This window comes from Aythya marila (assembly GCF_965140915.1).
Source record: "Aythya marila genome assembly, chromosome: 1".
In the NCBI taxonomy this organism is placed as follows: domain Eukaryota; kingdom Metazoa; phylum Chordata; class Aves; order Anseriformes; family Anatidae; genus Aythya; species Aythya marila.
Genome location: NC_139042.1, coordinates 131,971,145 through 131,987,130, shown reverse-complemented (window position 1 = coordinate 131,987,130; position 15,986 = coordinate 131,971,145). Strand labels below are relative to the sequence as shown.

General features: G+C 43.4%; 1 protein-coding gene across 4 annotated transcripts in view; it reads right to left on the bottom strand.

The window, feature by feature from the left end:
- The window catches only part of STK38L (serine/threonine kinase 38 like), a 50,179-nt gene that overhangs the window by 24,323 nt on the left and 9,870 nt on the right, over window positions 1–15,986 (bottom strand). The window contains exon 2 of one of the 4 annotated variants that reach the window (XM_082774644.1): window positions 10,831–10,904. The exons of 1 other annotated variant lie outside the window; for it this stretch is intronic. Coding sequence is in view for 2 of the 3 variants with exons in the window: in XM_082774642.1 (XP_082630768.1) it covers window positions 1,794–1,821 (28 nt within the window). In the remaining variant the exon portion in view is untranslated. Of the gene's footprint in view, window positions 1–1,793; window positions 1,862–10,830; window positions 10,905–15,986 lie in introns of those variants that run through there. 2 more of the 4 variants (XM_082774642.1, XM_082774641.1) reach the window with 2 other exon arrangements.

Below are 15,986 nucleotides of genomic sequence, written 5' to 3'. Positions count from 1 at the left end.
GGGGACAGCAGGCCCCATGCTAACTAACTGGAGATTAAGAGTCCCCTCTGAGTAAGTTTCTCTCCTCACCTGCTATCTCCTTCCTGGTGAAAAATGCTGCCTGGCCCAAGCATATATATTTTTTTGCTTTACTCTGAGATACATGTATTTTCTAACTGGAAAGTAAAGACAGGCCAAACAGTAGCTACTACAACTTCAGCCTCTGCTCCTATCTAGCATGGCAACTCTATTACAGCATTGATTTTCCTGACAGTGTCTCCACCATTGGAAATCTAGCTTCTGCTGCACAACTGGTAACTCAAAACTCACATCCTCTCCAGGAGGCTTCTTGGCAGCTCCCACAGTCCATCAGCAGTGTTTTCATATTAGATTCTCAGATTAAGGCTCTGGTTAATTAAAGCAAAACATCAGAAGTATCCAATCCCGTGTATTAGTAAAAACTCAGAAGGGGAAAGATGAAAGAAGTCAAGGCCCCTGGAGATCCATTCTCCCCTAAAGAAAATGCTTGGCACTCAGCTGGGTTTATTTTCTAATCAGGAGAGGATGAAGACACAAAATCCAAGCCTCGTGCACATGGTCTCTCGCTTTCACAGCTCCTGCTTGGGACACTTGGAGCTGAGGGAGGGCGCAGAGCTATCACCTGCCAGGGAAGCATGAAGCTCCACACTTGATAATCTTAGAGCCTATTTTTACTTACCCAGATGTGCTACAAGGTGTCAAGAAATTTACTTTATTACCCTATGCCTTACTTTCCAGCCTGCAAACATGGAGCAAAAGGACAGGGATGTGGAGTAGACAGCATAACCCTAACACTTTTTATCACCAAACATTTGAACTGTACCTCACAGTTCACCATCACTAACTATCTCAGTAAAAGACAGCTACCTCCCTCCAGAAAAGACAGGGAAGTCAATCATTTCAGATCCTTCTGACATTCTTCTGATCTTTCACATTTACCTTTTTAAGTGACCTTTTTATTTCAATGAGAAGGTGAATATGCGACCACTTGCTACAGGCAGTGAGAACTGAAGCCAATCGTTCCATGAAGAATGCTGCTTGCCTTATTAGGGGGTTCACGTCTCAAGATACTACAGCAACCACTATGATCAGCTCTTGCTCTCTTACACAGACAGCCGGGAGAAAAGCAAACTTGTGCAAGCCGGACAGGGACAGTGTCACAACTGGGCTTTGCTTCCATAAGACTGGCTCTGAAGATGCCAACCTCCTTCCAGGCAGGTTTCCTGCACTTACACCTTGTATCATGTAATTTGGTTTTACTATCAAATTAATCTGGATCCAAGTCCCACAAAGGAAATATTCTTATTCTTGAAACCATGCATACAACATAACCATACATCAGCCCAACAGTAAGTTTACTCCAGACTTGTTACTAAATGTGTACTTAAGCTACTGAGCAAAGAACACAATTCTTTCAGAGACAAAAATATGTATTTCTCCACGTGACAGCACTATGATGCCTTCTTCATGCCGCTGGGTCTCTGACACTGATTTGAAACATAAAGCTACATACATGTTGAATGGCATACTGAATGCCAGCCCCTCCTCTCAAAACAGCCATGCCACTTCACAGTAAGGCTGATAACAATTGTCATTTAGATACCCAAGCACGCTCCTAACCCCAGGAATTAGGAAGCCAGTTCCCGACTGCAGTAAAAATGTTAAAGCTGCAAAGTTTATAAACTCTAGTTTATAGAACTAGAAACTAAAAGAGACACAGTTTTGGTGTCAGACTTGTTCCAAAGTAAATTCACACAGCTCAATACAGTGGTTACCTTCAGAAGTGCCAGTTATCACCACCATGTGTAGCACTGGAGTTCTTCTGGGTGAGAAGCCAGGGAACACTCAGAGTAACACTGCTCAGCTCTGTACAGGCAACACGGCAAAGCAGCTAGCAAAACTGGGCACTAAACCCACTGGTGACTGGAATTATATCTAAAAAATAAAGTGCTATCTGGGAAGACAGAATGGATACAGCACAGATGGATGTCTGAGCACCAGCCCTGCCAACTCCAAATTGCTCAGATTCCGTTAAAGAGAGACAGGATATTTATACACATGTATACAAAAAAAACAACCCACCATACACAAATAACTGCATGATTCACATCAAAAGGCAGTGGGCAGGGACAGATAAATGCAACAAGCAGCCAAAGGCTCAGCAGGATGAGGTGGTGTGACACAGCAGCCGGCGAGGGGAGGAGCAGCAGCTGGAGCAGCAGCCGCCCAGGCTCTGTGGGCAACTTGTGGAGCACGCAACTGTGCATACTGGGAGCTGATATGCACACAGGTAGCACGGATAAAAGTGTTGTGGGACAGCTGGTAGCTCCAGTGATTGGACAGAAGGAGAAAGTGGTCATGCTGTGTTAACAGCCCTGAAGGAAAAGGACTTTCTGTGCTACGGGTTCTTCCAGCACAAATTTGGCAATTGTGTCATGCCTGTTTTCACTGTCCCATTGTTTACACCAAACCTCCTCTCAGAGAAGTTCTCTGCCTTCTTCTCCTACAACCCTTTTGGAATCCACTTCCAAAACTTTTGAGAAACCTCCAGAAACACACAAAACACTACAGAGTCCTGAAGCCTTGGGACAGCAAGCAAACAGGAAAAACCCTGCTACTGCCATCTCTGCCAGCCTTGGGCCAGTATTTTTCAAGTCTTGGAGCTAGATCTTAGTGCTTACGTTATCCCAAAACAAAGACTGCCACCGTCAAAATACAGTCTTGCCCAAAGATTTTTAATTAGCATATGTGAACTTAAATTCAGTGAGTTTTGACATTAGTATTCTTTTTTTTTTTTTTTTTTTTTTTTTTTTCTGGCATCTGGGTGACACTAGCTGCGCTATTGCTGTTACTGAAGTTCATTGTTGTTAGACCAGTGCGTTTGCCGAGCACTGCTCTGGGATATGTTTTGGAAAGGAAAATATTTTCTTCCTACATAATTTATGTTTTCGGTAGTATTACAACTCACAAGCCTCTATTTTATTAAATATATCTGAAGGAGGCAACATTCCCTGCCAAATACAACAAATCAGATACTTCACACGCAGATTTTTCTTCTTCGGTGTTATTGCCAAAAGCAGATCTTTTTGACATCCCCTGGCTTTTAGTGCAGTCCCCATCTGAGAAGTGAAAATGAAATGCAAAACTGCAACAAGCCTCACTAACACTTTAGCCTTTCATTTACCTTACTATATACTTCATTTCCTTTAGTTTGTTTTTCGTTCTCAAGGCACGTTATGTTCACTAAGTTTTGCTTCTTTAAAGTTACAGCATGAATTACATTTGCTCTATTTAAAGCAGCACTAAGAAGCAGAGTAAAATTAGCCCCATCAGAACAGGCTCTGCTATTTAAAAGCAAGAGATGCTCAAATGTTTTAGCCATTTTAAGCCATTCTCGCTTTCCCCACAGAGCACCCACACAAGCCACCCCTCGTAGCTGCGTCTGAACCCCGCGACTGCCCTGGTCCCAGCTGACAGAGAGAGAAGAGTGGTGCTCCCAGTGCCTGACTGCCATGAAAAAAACATACAGAGATGTCAGGACATGTGCAGAACCCCAGTAGATGGGGCTGGAGACATGTGAGGGACCTGTGGCTGCTGCAGGCTCCTAACACCACAAACCCCACCTGCAGCCAAGTACAAAGAAAGGGCTCGAAGCAGGTGAAAATCCCTCCAAAATGACAGCAGCAAAAGCTCCAGTTATAAATTCACCCCAAGCTGGCATTAGCCAGTGCAGTTTCTGAAAGAAGCCGTCCCACTTTCCATCCAGCCTCGCTTTCAGCCATCTTTTTGCTTCTCTCCCATTGCCACTCAGTGCTCCATGCCAGCATGAGAGGTGGAGTAACCTGGACGGAGTGCTGGGGCTCCCAGTGCCTCTCTTTAAACATCTCGGTGAGGAAGGTTTTGCCAGCATTGGTTGTAAAAGCCTGGGCCTGGGTCCCTGGTCCCTGGGCCGGGGTCTTCGGTCCCTCCAGCCCAGCATGCCCAAAAGTGAGAACGAAGCAACAGGGCCTTGCTTTTACAACGTGCCTCACCGAAATTAATCTCACGAATGGTTACAACACATCCGTGGTAATGATAAGGAAGTATTTCCTAATATGGAATAAAAACTGAATATTGGAGTTCCACTGCACTCCAGGATTTCCTGCTTTTCAACCAAGGAAAGCAGCACGAGTCTCCCATGAACACCTGCCTGTGATTCAGTCCTGCTTCCAGCGAGTGGCAAGCATGACTGACAAATGGAAATTCCTTTCCCTGACAGGAAAAGATACCGGGTGGTAACACTGCGTGTGTATATACAAAAATATATACATTTATGGCATGCATCTATGGGTATATATATAAACTAGGCATATATAGAAATGTATATGCACATTAGCAAAAATAGTTTTGATGTGAAAATTATAGCTTCAGCTTTCATTAGTAGTGGGAGATCGGCAGCTCCATCCCACAGTACAATCTTCAGACATCCTGGTCTAGGAGCATTGGACCTTGGCACTGAATGACTGCAGTAAATATTTTCACGAGCTCAGTCCTTCCAAAAAAATCACTTTAATTTCTTTACAGGAGGGCTTTTTCAGACAACAATCCAAACTTTTGGGCTTTAATACCATTAAAACCACTGTGCACATGGCCACAAGACAGACAAACACGTGCACCCCATTAACCTTGGGTAGAGGGGGAAAAACAGAAGAGGTTATACATCTGCTCGGTCAAGAAGGATGGAGAGCCAGGGCACAGGGGGGCTGGTGTACCCTCGCTGCTCTGTCTTCCAAAGAGTGCTCCAAAGATGAGGCCAGCTCTGTGCAGTGCCCCAGGGGCTCAACATGGCAGGTCTCAGCACAGCACATGATGGGGGAACCAGATCAGCAGTGCCATGCAGGCCTCCCTCTCTGAGGGGGCCAACAAGGGAAATCAGCAGTCTGCTGAAAAGGTAATGGTGTAATTACAAAAGGTAATGGCATGGTATTTCAGGGTTGGCTTTAGCTTGCTGCCATCTTTCCTCTCTCTTGCGTCTCCCCAGGTTCCAATGTGGTGTAGATCTTTGTCCTCAAAGAAGAGCTGCATGGTTGTAGACACTTCTACCTACTGAAGTAAGTGCATTCATCTGCACCTAAGCATTTTGTCAGCTTTTAGCAAGTACTTGTATCCACACATATTCAAGAAAATCTTGTTTTAAGACCTGCTAAATTAATTTCCTTGCACAACATTTTACTGCAATGTTTTGGATCATGAAATAATTTTTATTACAGAGCAAGAGCAATCCTTTTAGAGGTCACTGACCAGAACTCTGCTTCCTCCTTGGTTACTTACTGGTTTTCTGGATAAAAGTATACTCGGGTCCAATGAAAGATATGTTCCACTTCAAAACACATACAGCTGTCTGAAAGTATATTTCAGTCACAGTAGATTTCTCCAGGTCTGGCTCTTTCATGGCCAAGAGGTACAACTCAAGAAAGTAGTAAAAAATAAAAGATGGTTCTAATATGACATCTGCATAAAGCTTCCTTGAAATTGTAATATATTTTCAGCCTTGAGACAAAAAATTCAACTCTTTAATTTTAGGGATGCTAAGAAGCCTTTCTCTTTTCTAAGGAGCTTAAGGAGGCAGGAACAGAGAGAGGCTTCGCCTTTGGGAACTAGGAGGGATTTTTGTATTGGATTTTATAGCAGGAGAAGATGGCACTGAATTGTTTTTTCTTTTTTGGTGATATATGTTCAAATTCCTGACTCCTGCTAGGCTCTTTTGAAAATCACATCAGTCACAATTTAATATAGACATTACACATAATAAGTTTGTGACAGCAAAGGAGTTGGCAGCTAAACAAGATGCAGGACATCAATGACCGACCAGCTACAGCCTGTGCTATGCCTGCAGTCAGGGTTAATGAGCACAACAGATCCCTCTGGCCTTAAAAGCTACAAACGCAGGTGGTGCATCTTGTTAGTACGTGCAGTGCCGGAGATCAGATGCTTGCCCATTCAAATCCCACTACAACAGTTAATTTCTTTAACTATGGTTTTTGGAGAAGGAGGCAGCTGTTGGCACATAAGCAGATGACCGTGATGAGACCCAGGATACAGATAGGAAAAGATGCGTACAGTCTCTTGACCCAGAGAAGAGGAATACGTGGTACCACCTTCCTAGAGGCTGAAGCTGGGAAGCAGATTTGGGAGGTAGAGATGGGAGATGGGCCCTGCCCTTACCACCAAACCACCAGGAGCTCCAGCCCTCTGTACTGATGAAGGTCAACAAGGCCAAGTGCTGGGTCCTCCACCTGGGGCACAACAACCCCAAGCAGAGCTACAGGCTGGGAGATGAGTGGTTGGAAAGCTGCCAGGCAGAGAAGGACCTGGGAGTATTGGTGGATAGTTGGCTGAATATGAGCCAGCAGTGTGCTCAGGTGGCCAAGAAGGCCAACAGCACCCTGGCTTGTATAAGAAGCAGTGTGGCCAGCAGGGCTAGGGTATTGTTCCCCTGTACTTCGCTCTGGTGAGGCCGCACCTTGAGTACTGTGTTCAGTTTTGGGCCCCTCGCTACAAGAAGGACATAGAGGTGCTTGAGCGGGTGCAGAGAAGGGCGACGAAGCTGGTGAGGGGTCTGGAGAACAAGTCCTACGAGGAGCAGCTGAGGGAGCTGGGCTTGTTCAGCCTGAAGAAAAGGAGGCTCAGGGGCAACCTTATTGCACTCTACAGGTACCTTAAAGGAGGCTGTAGCAAGGTGGGGGTTGGTCTATTCTCCCACGTGCCTGGCAACAGGATGAGGGGGAATGGGCTAAAGTTGTGCCAGGGGAGGTTTAGGTTGGATATTAGGAAGAACTTCTTTACTGAAAGGGCTGTTAGGCACTGGAATGGGCTGCCCAGGGAAGTGGTTGAGTCACCATCCCTGGAGGTCTTTAAAAGACATTTAGATGTAGAGCTCAGTGGTATGGTTTAGTGGAGGACTGGTTAAGTGTAAGGTCAGAGGTTGGACTAGGTGATCTTGGAGGTGTCTTCCAACTTAGACGATTCTGTGATACCCAAGGTGGATAGAAACGCTGCTTCCTGAAAGAGCCCTAACAGCAACAATATAATCCCTCCAGGGCTAACAAGGGCAACTGAACAGAGAAAGCACTGTCATTCTGTCTTACCATCAGACTGGTTTAGGGAAGAAGAGGCAGGGTCAATACAACTGTGCTTTTGCATTTCAACAGCAGCTGTGTATCACTTTGAGAACAAAAATACACTGCAAGGGGGTAGCTGGGATTTGAGGTAGAGGTTTAGGTAAAAAGAAAAGCAAGTCTTCAGGGTTTCTTTTATTTTTTTTCCCTTCTTCAGATCTCTGAGGCTTCGTGCAGCCCACTGCCTAACACCACAACTGCTCATCTCTAGGGCTAAGTGTGACCAGGAGTGCTTTGTTACAGGTATGTGTACATATACACATTCCCTCCTACACACACACATATATCCACCATTCTAGAAAGGAGGGGGGGGCGGAGAGTAAAGAAAGGCAAAGAGAAGATTTGCACCTAGGTGAAAGATGATGAGGTTTGTGAAGGGCATTAGTTTCCTGTGGAAGGTCATTCTCCAGTCGTGGCCTGGGAAAGCTCATCCAAAACAGGTGGAGTTTTCCATTAACTTAATCTCAGAGATTCAATTCAATTATCTGGTTTCCTAGCTAAGGGACAAGAGAAGCACAAGCAGGGTGTGGGTGGGCAAAAACTCTTGCCATATCCAGCTGCAATAGAAAGTGAGTGGGAAAAGGAACAGAGGATATGCTTATTTGCTCAGGTTTCTAAAACATATTGAGGCTGTAGTGTATCTGCTACACCACAGTTAAACATACAAAAATGGGCAAATTTCCAGATTAAATAAAGAAAACAGGAAAGAACCTAATTTCATATGCTTTCAAGATCAAATTGATTATGACAAGAATAAGAGAACAAGATGACAGCCTCTTTAGGAAAGAGCCTTTCCTACCAGTAAAGCTTTCAGAAGTGTCTAGCAGCATGTCCCGGGGGTAAAGCGGCTGAGAAAAGGACTGAGGCTCATCAGTAAGAAGCACTCTTCATGCAACATAGGTTACTTAATACGAAGGTATGGGCTTCATAGGAAGGCAGAAGGAAAAGCAACTCCCAAGTTCCTGCAGAACAGCTCACTGCTACTTTTCAACATGCAAGCCTCTACTGCCCTATAAGGTGACTAAGGTGACTCCATTTCTTTATCCAACAAGTGGAGAGGAAGACAATTGGAGTTACCTGCAGGAAGCCTGAAGGGAAATGCCAACTCAGTGTCAACAAAGTGTAAAGATGGAGACCAATGGAGTGGCAAATAAAGAGGACTTCCAGGCAGTGATCTGCACTGCTTGACGAGTTGGATTCAACCAGCTATTTCCCATAAATAGTAACCAAGACAGAAAACCCAAATAAGCTCTAGGAAGAATGAGATCATTTCCACGTTTGAAACAATATTTAATGTTGACGTTTCTTATGGGAATTGGGCCCTGGGCACAAGGCACTTACACAGAAAGGACAGAAGTTGCTGTTTCCAGGAGTGTCAATGCAGGTCTCTGAATTGGTTCTTGGAAAGAGACAGAGGTCCTCCTCTCTCCCCCTCCAGCATTCTTTATTGATCCTTCCCATCCCGGCCACACACTCCCACTGTATTCCTGATACTGCAGCAGTTCTAAGGTACTGTCCATCTCCACACCCCTGGAAAGGGGAGATATTTCTTCCACAACATCCGTGAGCTAGTTTGTCCTACCCTCCAACTACACAACTGCCAAATCCAGTGAAAGGGGAGTAATGAAGCACATGGATTAGGCATAGGGAAGAAAGGGATGGAAGGGCTCTGTCCATTCTGCAGGCACCTAAGTTTGGACATCCAAGCAGGGTTTGGATACACCTGTGGCAGCAGAAGTACAGGACTGTCTGTTCTCCCTGTGGCCAGTCACATCAACAAGCTACAGGTTTCACAGAATCACAGAATCACAGAATTTCTAGGTTGGAAGAGACCTCAAGATCATCGAGTCCAACCTCTGACCTAACGCTAGCAGTCCCCACTAAACCATATCCCTAAGCTCTACATCTAAACGTCTTTTGAAGACTTCCAGGGATGGTGACTCCACCACTTCCCTGGGCAGCCTGTTCCAATGCCTCACAACCCTTTCAGTAAAGAAGTTCTTCCTAACATGCCATACCCTAACTACAACAACTGTTAAACAGAGGTTAACTCTCTCCAGTGAGCCACGTTCTTCTCGCACCAGATTTTGCTGGCTCCATTTAGAAACAGGCTGGTGGAGTGGACAGCTTTGCAAAGATTTCAAAAGAGGCTGTGGCAAACCCCCTCCCCCCCCCCCTTTACTTCAAGCTGCATCAATACAGAACACAACTTGTTTGATTTTGATGAAAATGATCACAGTGAGGTTAATGAACAGCTGAACACCTATCCTCTATATGGTGTATCAAAGACTGCACCCTTCATGAATAACCGTGGCTAAATTTACAAAGACCAGGAAGGATTTGTAGTATGTGATGCTTCTGCTTGCATCAGCAGTTGCTGAGTGCTTCTCCTGGAAAGCCGCTTGGCTCTGGTATGCTGAAAAAAGCCCACTGTGGACAAGCATGTTCAAGCAGCAATGCTAATGTGGACCACACGTCTACACTACGCAGAAGAGAGACATACTTTGTGCTTGAATCTGAATTATTTTATGAGCACCCAAGAATGCTGAGAGCAAAGTCCAGTACCTCATTTACAGTAAAACACAGGAATATCCACCTTAAGGCCCTCTCTAGTTTCTCACTCATTCCTTAATGCATTTCCTCTTGTTCTACTCCACAACTCTACCAAAAGAGTTATCAACCAAGGCATCCCTAACACATCCCCAAAGGTGACTTGAGGTAGACAAATCTTTCAGCAGAATAAACGCACATTAAATTCCTGGCATTTAGCAACGATGCAAGTGTTTAAATTGTGAATATTTTGACATTTCTGTTTCTAGTTGTAGATGATGTATGTACAGAGGAAGGATGCTCTTGTGGTTACAGCATGGGAAACTGCATCAAGTAAAATAGAATCCAAATCATCTGTTCTTCCCATGCACTAAAACAAAACCTACAAAAACAAACAAACAAACAAAACAAAAAAAACAAACACCACGATATAGGGTGTGCCTCAGTTACCCTACATGAGAACTGACACATCATTCCTGTCTTTAGCAGGTCACATTAGGAGGCTTAATGAGTTCATACACACAAAGAGCCTGAGCGCTTAGGAGAAAACATGCTGGAGGAGGATTAGTGTTTTTACTTATGCATTCTGAAAATGCATTATTTCAGCTGGCCGCAGAACTTACGAGGCATACAGACCCTTCCTTGTCACTGCATTTCTCTGAGCTTTCCATTTGATCAGACTGGAGAAACAGATAACTACTACCGTTGACTGCAGAAGAGGCATTAATCCTTATAATTCTCACCCTTGGTGATGTGTTGCTGTTGTGAATCCTACTGAAAGCGCTCATTCAAATGAGTCCCCAGTCAATGTTTACACATTCTGTTGCTCATATGCAAATAACATTAATCAGCCGTCTTTTAAAGTACTGATAAATGGACACTTGGAAAGTTCTACCAGTTTCCCGGTAAAGCCCCAGGAATATATATAATATCAAGAATATAGTTTGTCACATTGATACAACACAGGGTAAGACAGTATGTCTTAACTTCACAAATCATTGGGATGCAGCTGCTCTGCAATGTTCTCTTCACTTCTGAAAATATAAAGGGCACTAAAAAAAGGAGTTCAATAATGTAGCATTAGTATAGAATCAGAAATACTTACATTTGTGATCCTTTGGGTGATTAATAAAAATAGCAATAGCTTCAATTGAGTCTTAAAACATATTTCACCTGCACCTGTATACAGAAAAGAAAGCCATGTACAATCCCTTACTTTAGAAATAATCCTAGCAGTCAGAAAAAGTCTGTGCAAAAAGCAGAACTTTTTATTCCACACATCATGCCCCAGTTGATACTGAGCCCTACCTTCCTAGCCTAGTTGCATAACAAAAATATCTTTACTCTCCCCAGGTCTAAGATGGTAACACTAGGACAGGAGCAGGATCTAGAAGCTAGGGTTTTCTTTTTTCCCATCCCCTTGAGTAAAATCTTATGAAATAAATCATTAACAATATATAGAAACTTCAGCAAATCCTGAAAGCACAGGTCACCTGCAGTGCTGGATTGCCAAAGCTGCAAAGGTCTCTTCAAGTTGTTACCAAGCTTCAAGCTGCTTTCCTCTCCTTTGGGATATTTCTCTTGTTAATAATGCCAGAAAACATCTTCCAATGAATTAGAGCTGCAGGCCTTATTCTGCTTCCCCATGTGATGTACCTGCCTTCCAGCTTTCAAGAAAATTATATTTTGCCCCTTTAAAGTATTTTCTATCCAAATCTTGAGGTACTTTGAAAAACAACAACAACAAACAACAACAACAACATTTTGTAAAGCAAGTTATCAGTAGAATCACCACTAATTATGAAGAAAAGTAAATGAACATGGGCTCAGTCTTGGAAGGGCTTCAAAGATGTATGAGCAAGGGAAGAATTTGACCAGAGAATCCTGAGCAGTGTCTACAGCAGATTAGGGAACAGACCCCTTCCAACTCCAATTATTCAGCAGTAATAATAATAGTAATACCTCCAAGATAACCTACAGGCTTACACAGCACTCTCCACATGTAGTTTTATGAAATCAGATTGTTCTGATATGTTGAGATGAGGAAACCGAGGCACAATAAAATTAATCCAACTAGCCCAAAAACCCAGTAGCTAAGTCCAATGCTCCTCGATACTCATCACAATCATTCCTGTGTCAGAGATCCCAGTATCACCTCTTGTAATTCCTCTGCTTTTCTCATCTACAGCATCATCAATTTATACAAATACCACGTATTTTTAAATGCTATGAGAAGAACAGAAGATGTCTCTAGCTGATTATCTTAAGACTTTGAACAAGCAAACAAACAGACCAATTAGCAGCAACATATCAGCATCTGAAGCACAAAGCATAGTTCATAAAACCCAAAGGAAGATCTGAGGAATGGAATTGTTGCTTTAGTCCTGCCTCTCACCTTCAGTTTAGTATTATTTTATTTTAGTATTTTAGTATTTTAATTTAGTATTATTGGGCAGTACCCCAGAGGCAGTAGAAGAGCTGATGTTATTCTTGACCATGATGAAGGGACCTCTACCTCTCATTTGCAAGAATTAAGTGGCAGACGCTCCAGCCAGGACTAGAGGGGCCCTGCCTCTGGCCAGGTAGAGGAGAGGGATAACCGGATTTATTGGACTGTGTGGATCCGATGGCCTAGAACATCAGAACCACAAGAATAGAAAGCTTTAGTGGACACAGATCACGTCAGCACTGAGGAGAAGCAAGCTGTTCCTCCGGCAAGCCTTCACAGGCATACGTTTGAAAAGCAAAGTTTAGACACTTCAGGAAAACAAAATGGTTTATGGAATCCTATTTTTAGGGCTATGAAGATGGTAAAGGGTCTAGAGGGCAAGATGCACAAGGAGCAGCTGAGGTGCCTTGGTTTGTTCATCCCTGAGCAGAGCAGGCTGAGGGGAGGCCTCATGGCGGCCTGCAGCTCCCTCACAAGGGGAGCAAAGGGGCAGGTGCTGAGCTCCGCTCTCTGGGGACAATGACAGGACCCGAGGGAACAGCATGGAGCTGGGACTGGGGAGGGTCAGGCTGGGGGTTAGGGAAAGGTTCTGCACCCAGAGGGTGGTCAGGCACTGGGACAGGCTCCCCAGGGCAGTAGTCACAGCACCGAGCCCACTGGAGTTCAAGAAGCATTTGGACAACGCTCTCAATTTTTTGGGTGGTCCTGAGCAGAGCCAGAAGTTGAACTTGATGATCCTTGTGGGTCCCTTCCACAGCCTATCACAGAATCACACAGAATTTCTAGGTTGGAAGAGACCTCAAGATATGATTCTATTTGATGAATACTAATTGCTACAATGAACTATGGGAAAAAAGTAGAACTACACAATGAAACAGGAAAAAAAGTCTGAGAACAAAGCTCATTTGACCTAAGCCCCAGGTTTTTCAGAGGTGCAACTGCAGAGGTGCTGTGCCTGCTGACGCATGTGTTTGCACTGGGCCCTGGGGCTTTTGCAGCTGCTGTGGAGGAAGTACATTCTGGAGAAAAACAAACATATTCTGACTACGCTGTTGGCAAAACAAAAGGAATCTGTGAATTCACAAGTTTTCACATGTACCTACAGGGATGTTTTACCAAGGTGAGACCAGGAGATTCTATAACTGTTGAAATTTCAGCTGCCATAGGATACTACTCAGCAGTCACATTCACGAAGCAGTCAGGAACATATACGTGCATCCAGGGCTGCACAACTGCAGGGCCTCTTGGGCCTTGCTTGTAGTCATCTTCTCCTGAAAAACATGATAGCCTTTGTTCTAACAGCTCTAATGGCAGGGTGTGAAAACAGTCACTTCCACAGGCAAACATCTCCTAAGGCAGCTCAGAGGAATCCCCTTCTGAAAGGTCTGCTTTCATCTCCACTGCCTACAGAGGTAGGCTAGGATGACTAACTGGCTTGGATATGCAACTTTTAAGCACTCAACAGGCAGATGAATCCTGCCTGGCAGCTGATACAATGCCAGCCCTCTGTGTGGTAATGGTACCTGGAATTAATCTTTAAATTCATCAATTTGCTTCTCCTGATCCTCTCAAAAGGCTGTAACTGTCGGCTGGATCCATAACTGGTTTATCAAACACTTTCAGAAACCCAGCAACCAAACAGCAGCAAATGGGCATGACTTACAGTTAAAATATGTTCTAAGGGCCAAAATGAAGCAAACAAATTAGATTGCCTCCCTGCCCCATCCCCACCCTCTACCGCAGAGCAGCAGAGGAAGACTGAGCACAAGTGTCTCTACTGCAGATACGCCCAGCTCCCAACAAGCCTAAGAGACCTAGAATCCAACTGTGGTTTGGGCATCTTGTCATTTTTATATCCTTTAATTCTGGGCACCTCACAGAAAGCAAAAATATTCTCTACAAAGAAAAATGACAAAATACTGAAGCTGTCTATATAGAGTTTGATAAAAATATCTCTTTGGAGACATATGCCAAATAAGTGCCAAAACTTCAAAGGCTGAATTATAACATTGAAATATTTGTAATGCATGTTTGTTATGTTTCTCGTGAAGCATGGCTGGCAGTCAGAGGTGGCATCTTTCAGCTCGATGACCTGGTCCAGGCAATAACTGGAAGTAGCTCTTTGGTAGCTTACGTGAAATGAGTCAATGGATTTGCATCCAGCTCTCAATAAATTATGAACCATATCACAAAAGCATCTGTAAGAGACACTTCCTTTGTTGATACCATTTTAAAGGCCAAGGACTGAATAAGGTAGGAAAAATGTTATCCTCTCTCAAAATAGTATGTTCCCTCAAAACAAAAATTGCTTTTACCAAGCATCTTTTGTGAAACTATCTCAGGGTCTTTTATCTACTAAGCTAATAATTTCTTTAAGAAATATAAATAAACCCACACTTTCACAGTCGGAAAAAAACAAGACCTGCTGACTTTCATCATGCTACAGCCACGAAAAAGGAAGGCCAGACAGCAATATTCTCATCCCACATGCTAATTGCATTTCTCGTTTCCAGAGCCAATACAAGTTTAACAGCTCCCACGTATTTTTCTTTAAGAAAATTTAACATACAAATATAGTCTCTCCTTGAGTAAACAGCTCAATTCCAAGGGTACACGCAATTATGAATTTTGGCCTAGTCTCCTGTCAGAAAGGGGGCACGAAGCAAACAATCCAAACTTAGAGCACTCAGAAAAACATACAGTACTGTAAACTCCTATAAGAGTAATTTTAAAAGAACACAAACAGTACAGGATCAAATGCTTTGATCATGAACATCTATCTTAATTTCCTTTAATAAAGCCCCATGCCCCTGGAAAGCATCATATAAATCCCAGTGAATTAACTTTGCTAGAATTCAGAGCAATAGTTTTGAAAAAAAAATTAAAAAAATCAGCCAGTAACTGATTTGTAACTGATTTGAACTCTGTTGCATTCAGATGACAAAGTAATTGAATGTAAACACAGTTAATATTAGGGTACTGGGGCTGCTTTGTAAATTTAGAGATGCCAGTTCAGAGAAAATAATGCATTTCATTCAAAGAAGATGAAAGCTTTCTGAATTTTGGTGCTCTGTAATCAGCTGCTGAACTGATTGAATTATGCCTATTAAGTATGCAGGGTCAAATGTGGTCAGTACCTCAAAGAGCACCGGATCTTTCAGCATTGAAAAAGCACTTATAAGGAGATCCTGGTATGTTCCTGTATTATCCCTCTATCCATCACTTCAAAACGTCCCTGGTATCCAGAACAGAGGCTGGATTATCCTTTGTCAGTCCTCTCTCCCTCAAAGTTGATGAGAATCATGCCACCAAATCCAGTATGGGAAATGGATTTAGCTTCACATCAACCATGGAAGGTTCTTGCTTAGAAGTAGCATTGACTAAGAAAGCAAAAAATCCTGAAGTTACAAAGAAACTTGTGTTTATTGATGCATTTGTCATTAGCAAATATTAATTTTGATACCCTTGATCTGGAAAGCCATTAGAATGCATTCAGTGTGGCATCTGTAAAAAGTAGGGTTAGCTAAAACTTCACCTAGTCCTGCACTCTTGATCAAACACAAACTACATTCCTGATGTAGTCACATAAAAGATGGGGAACAAGCATAAGCAGGTGTAGCACTTGTTATACCACAAGCAAGAAATCCCCTATTTCCCTTGCTGGATGTACATATATGATAGGAGCCTACTTCTGTGACTTCACTTTGTAAATCAGATGCTTTGTTGACAAGATGATCACCACCCTTGAACAGAAGGAAGCTGCATCCTAAGCACAGATTCAAACGTTCCAGACAGAAGGCCTTCCATCCAAG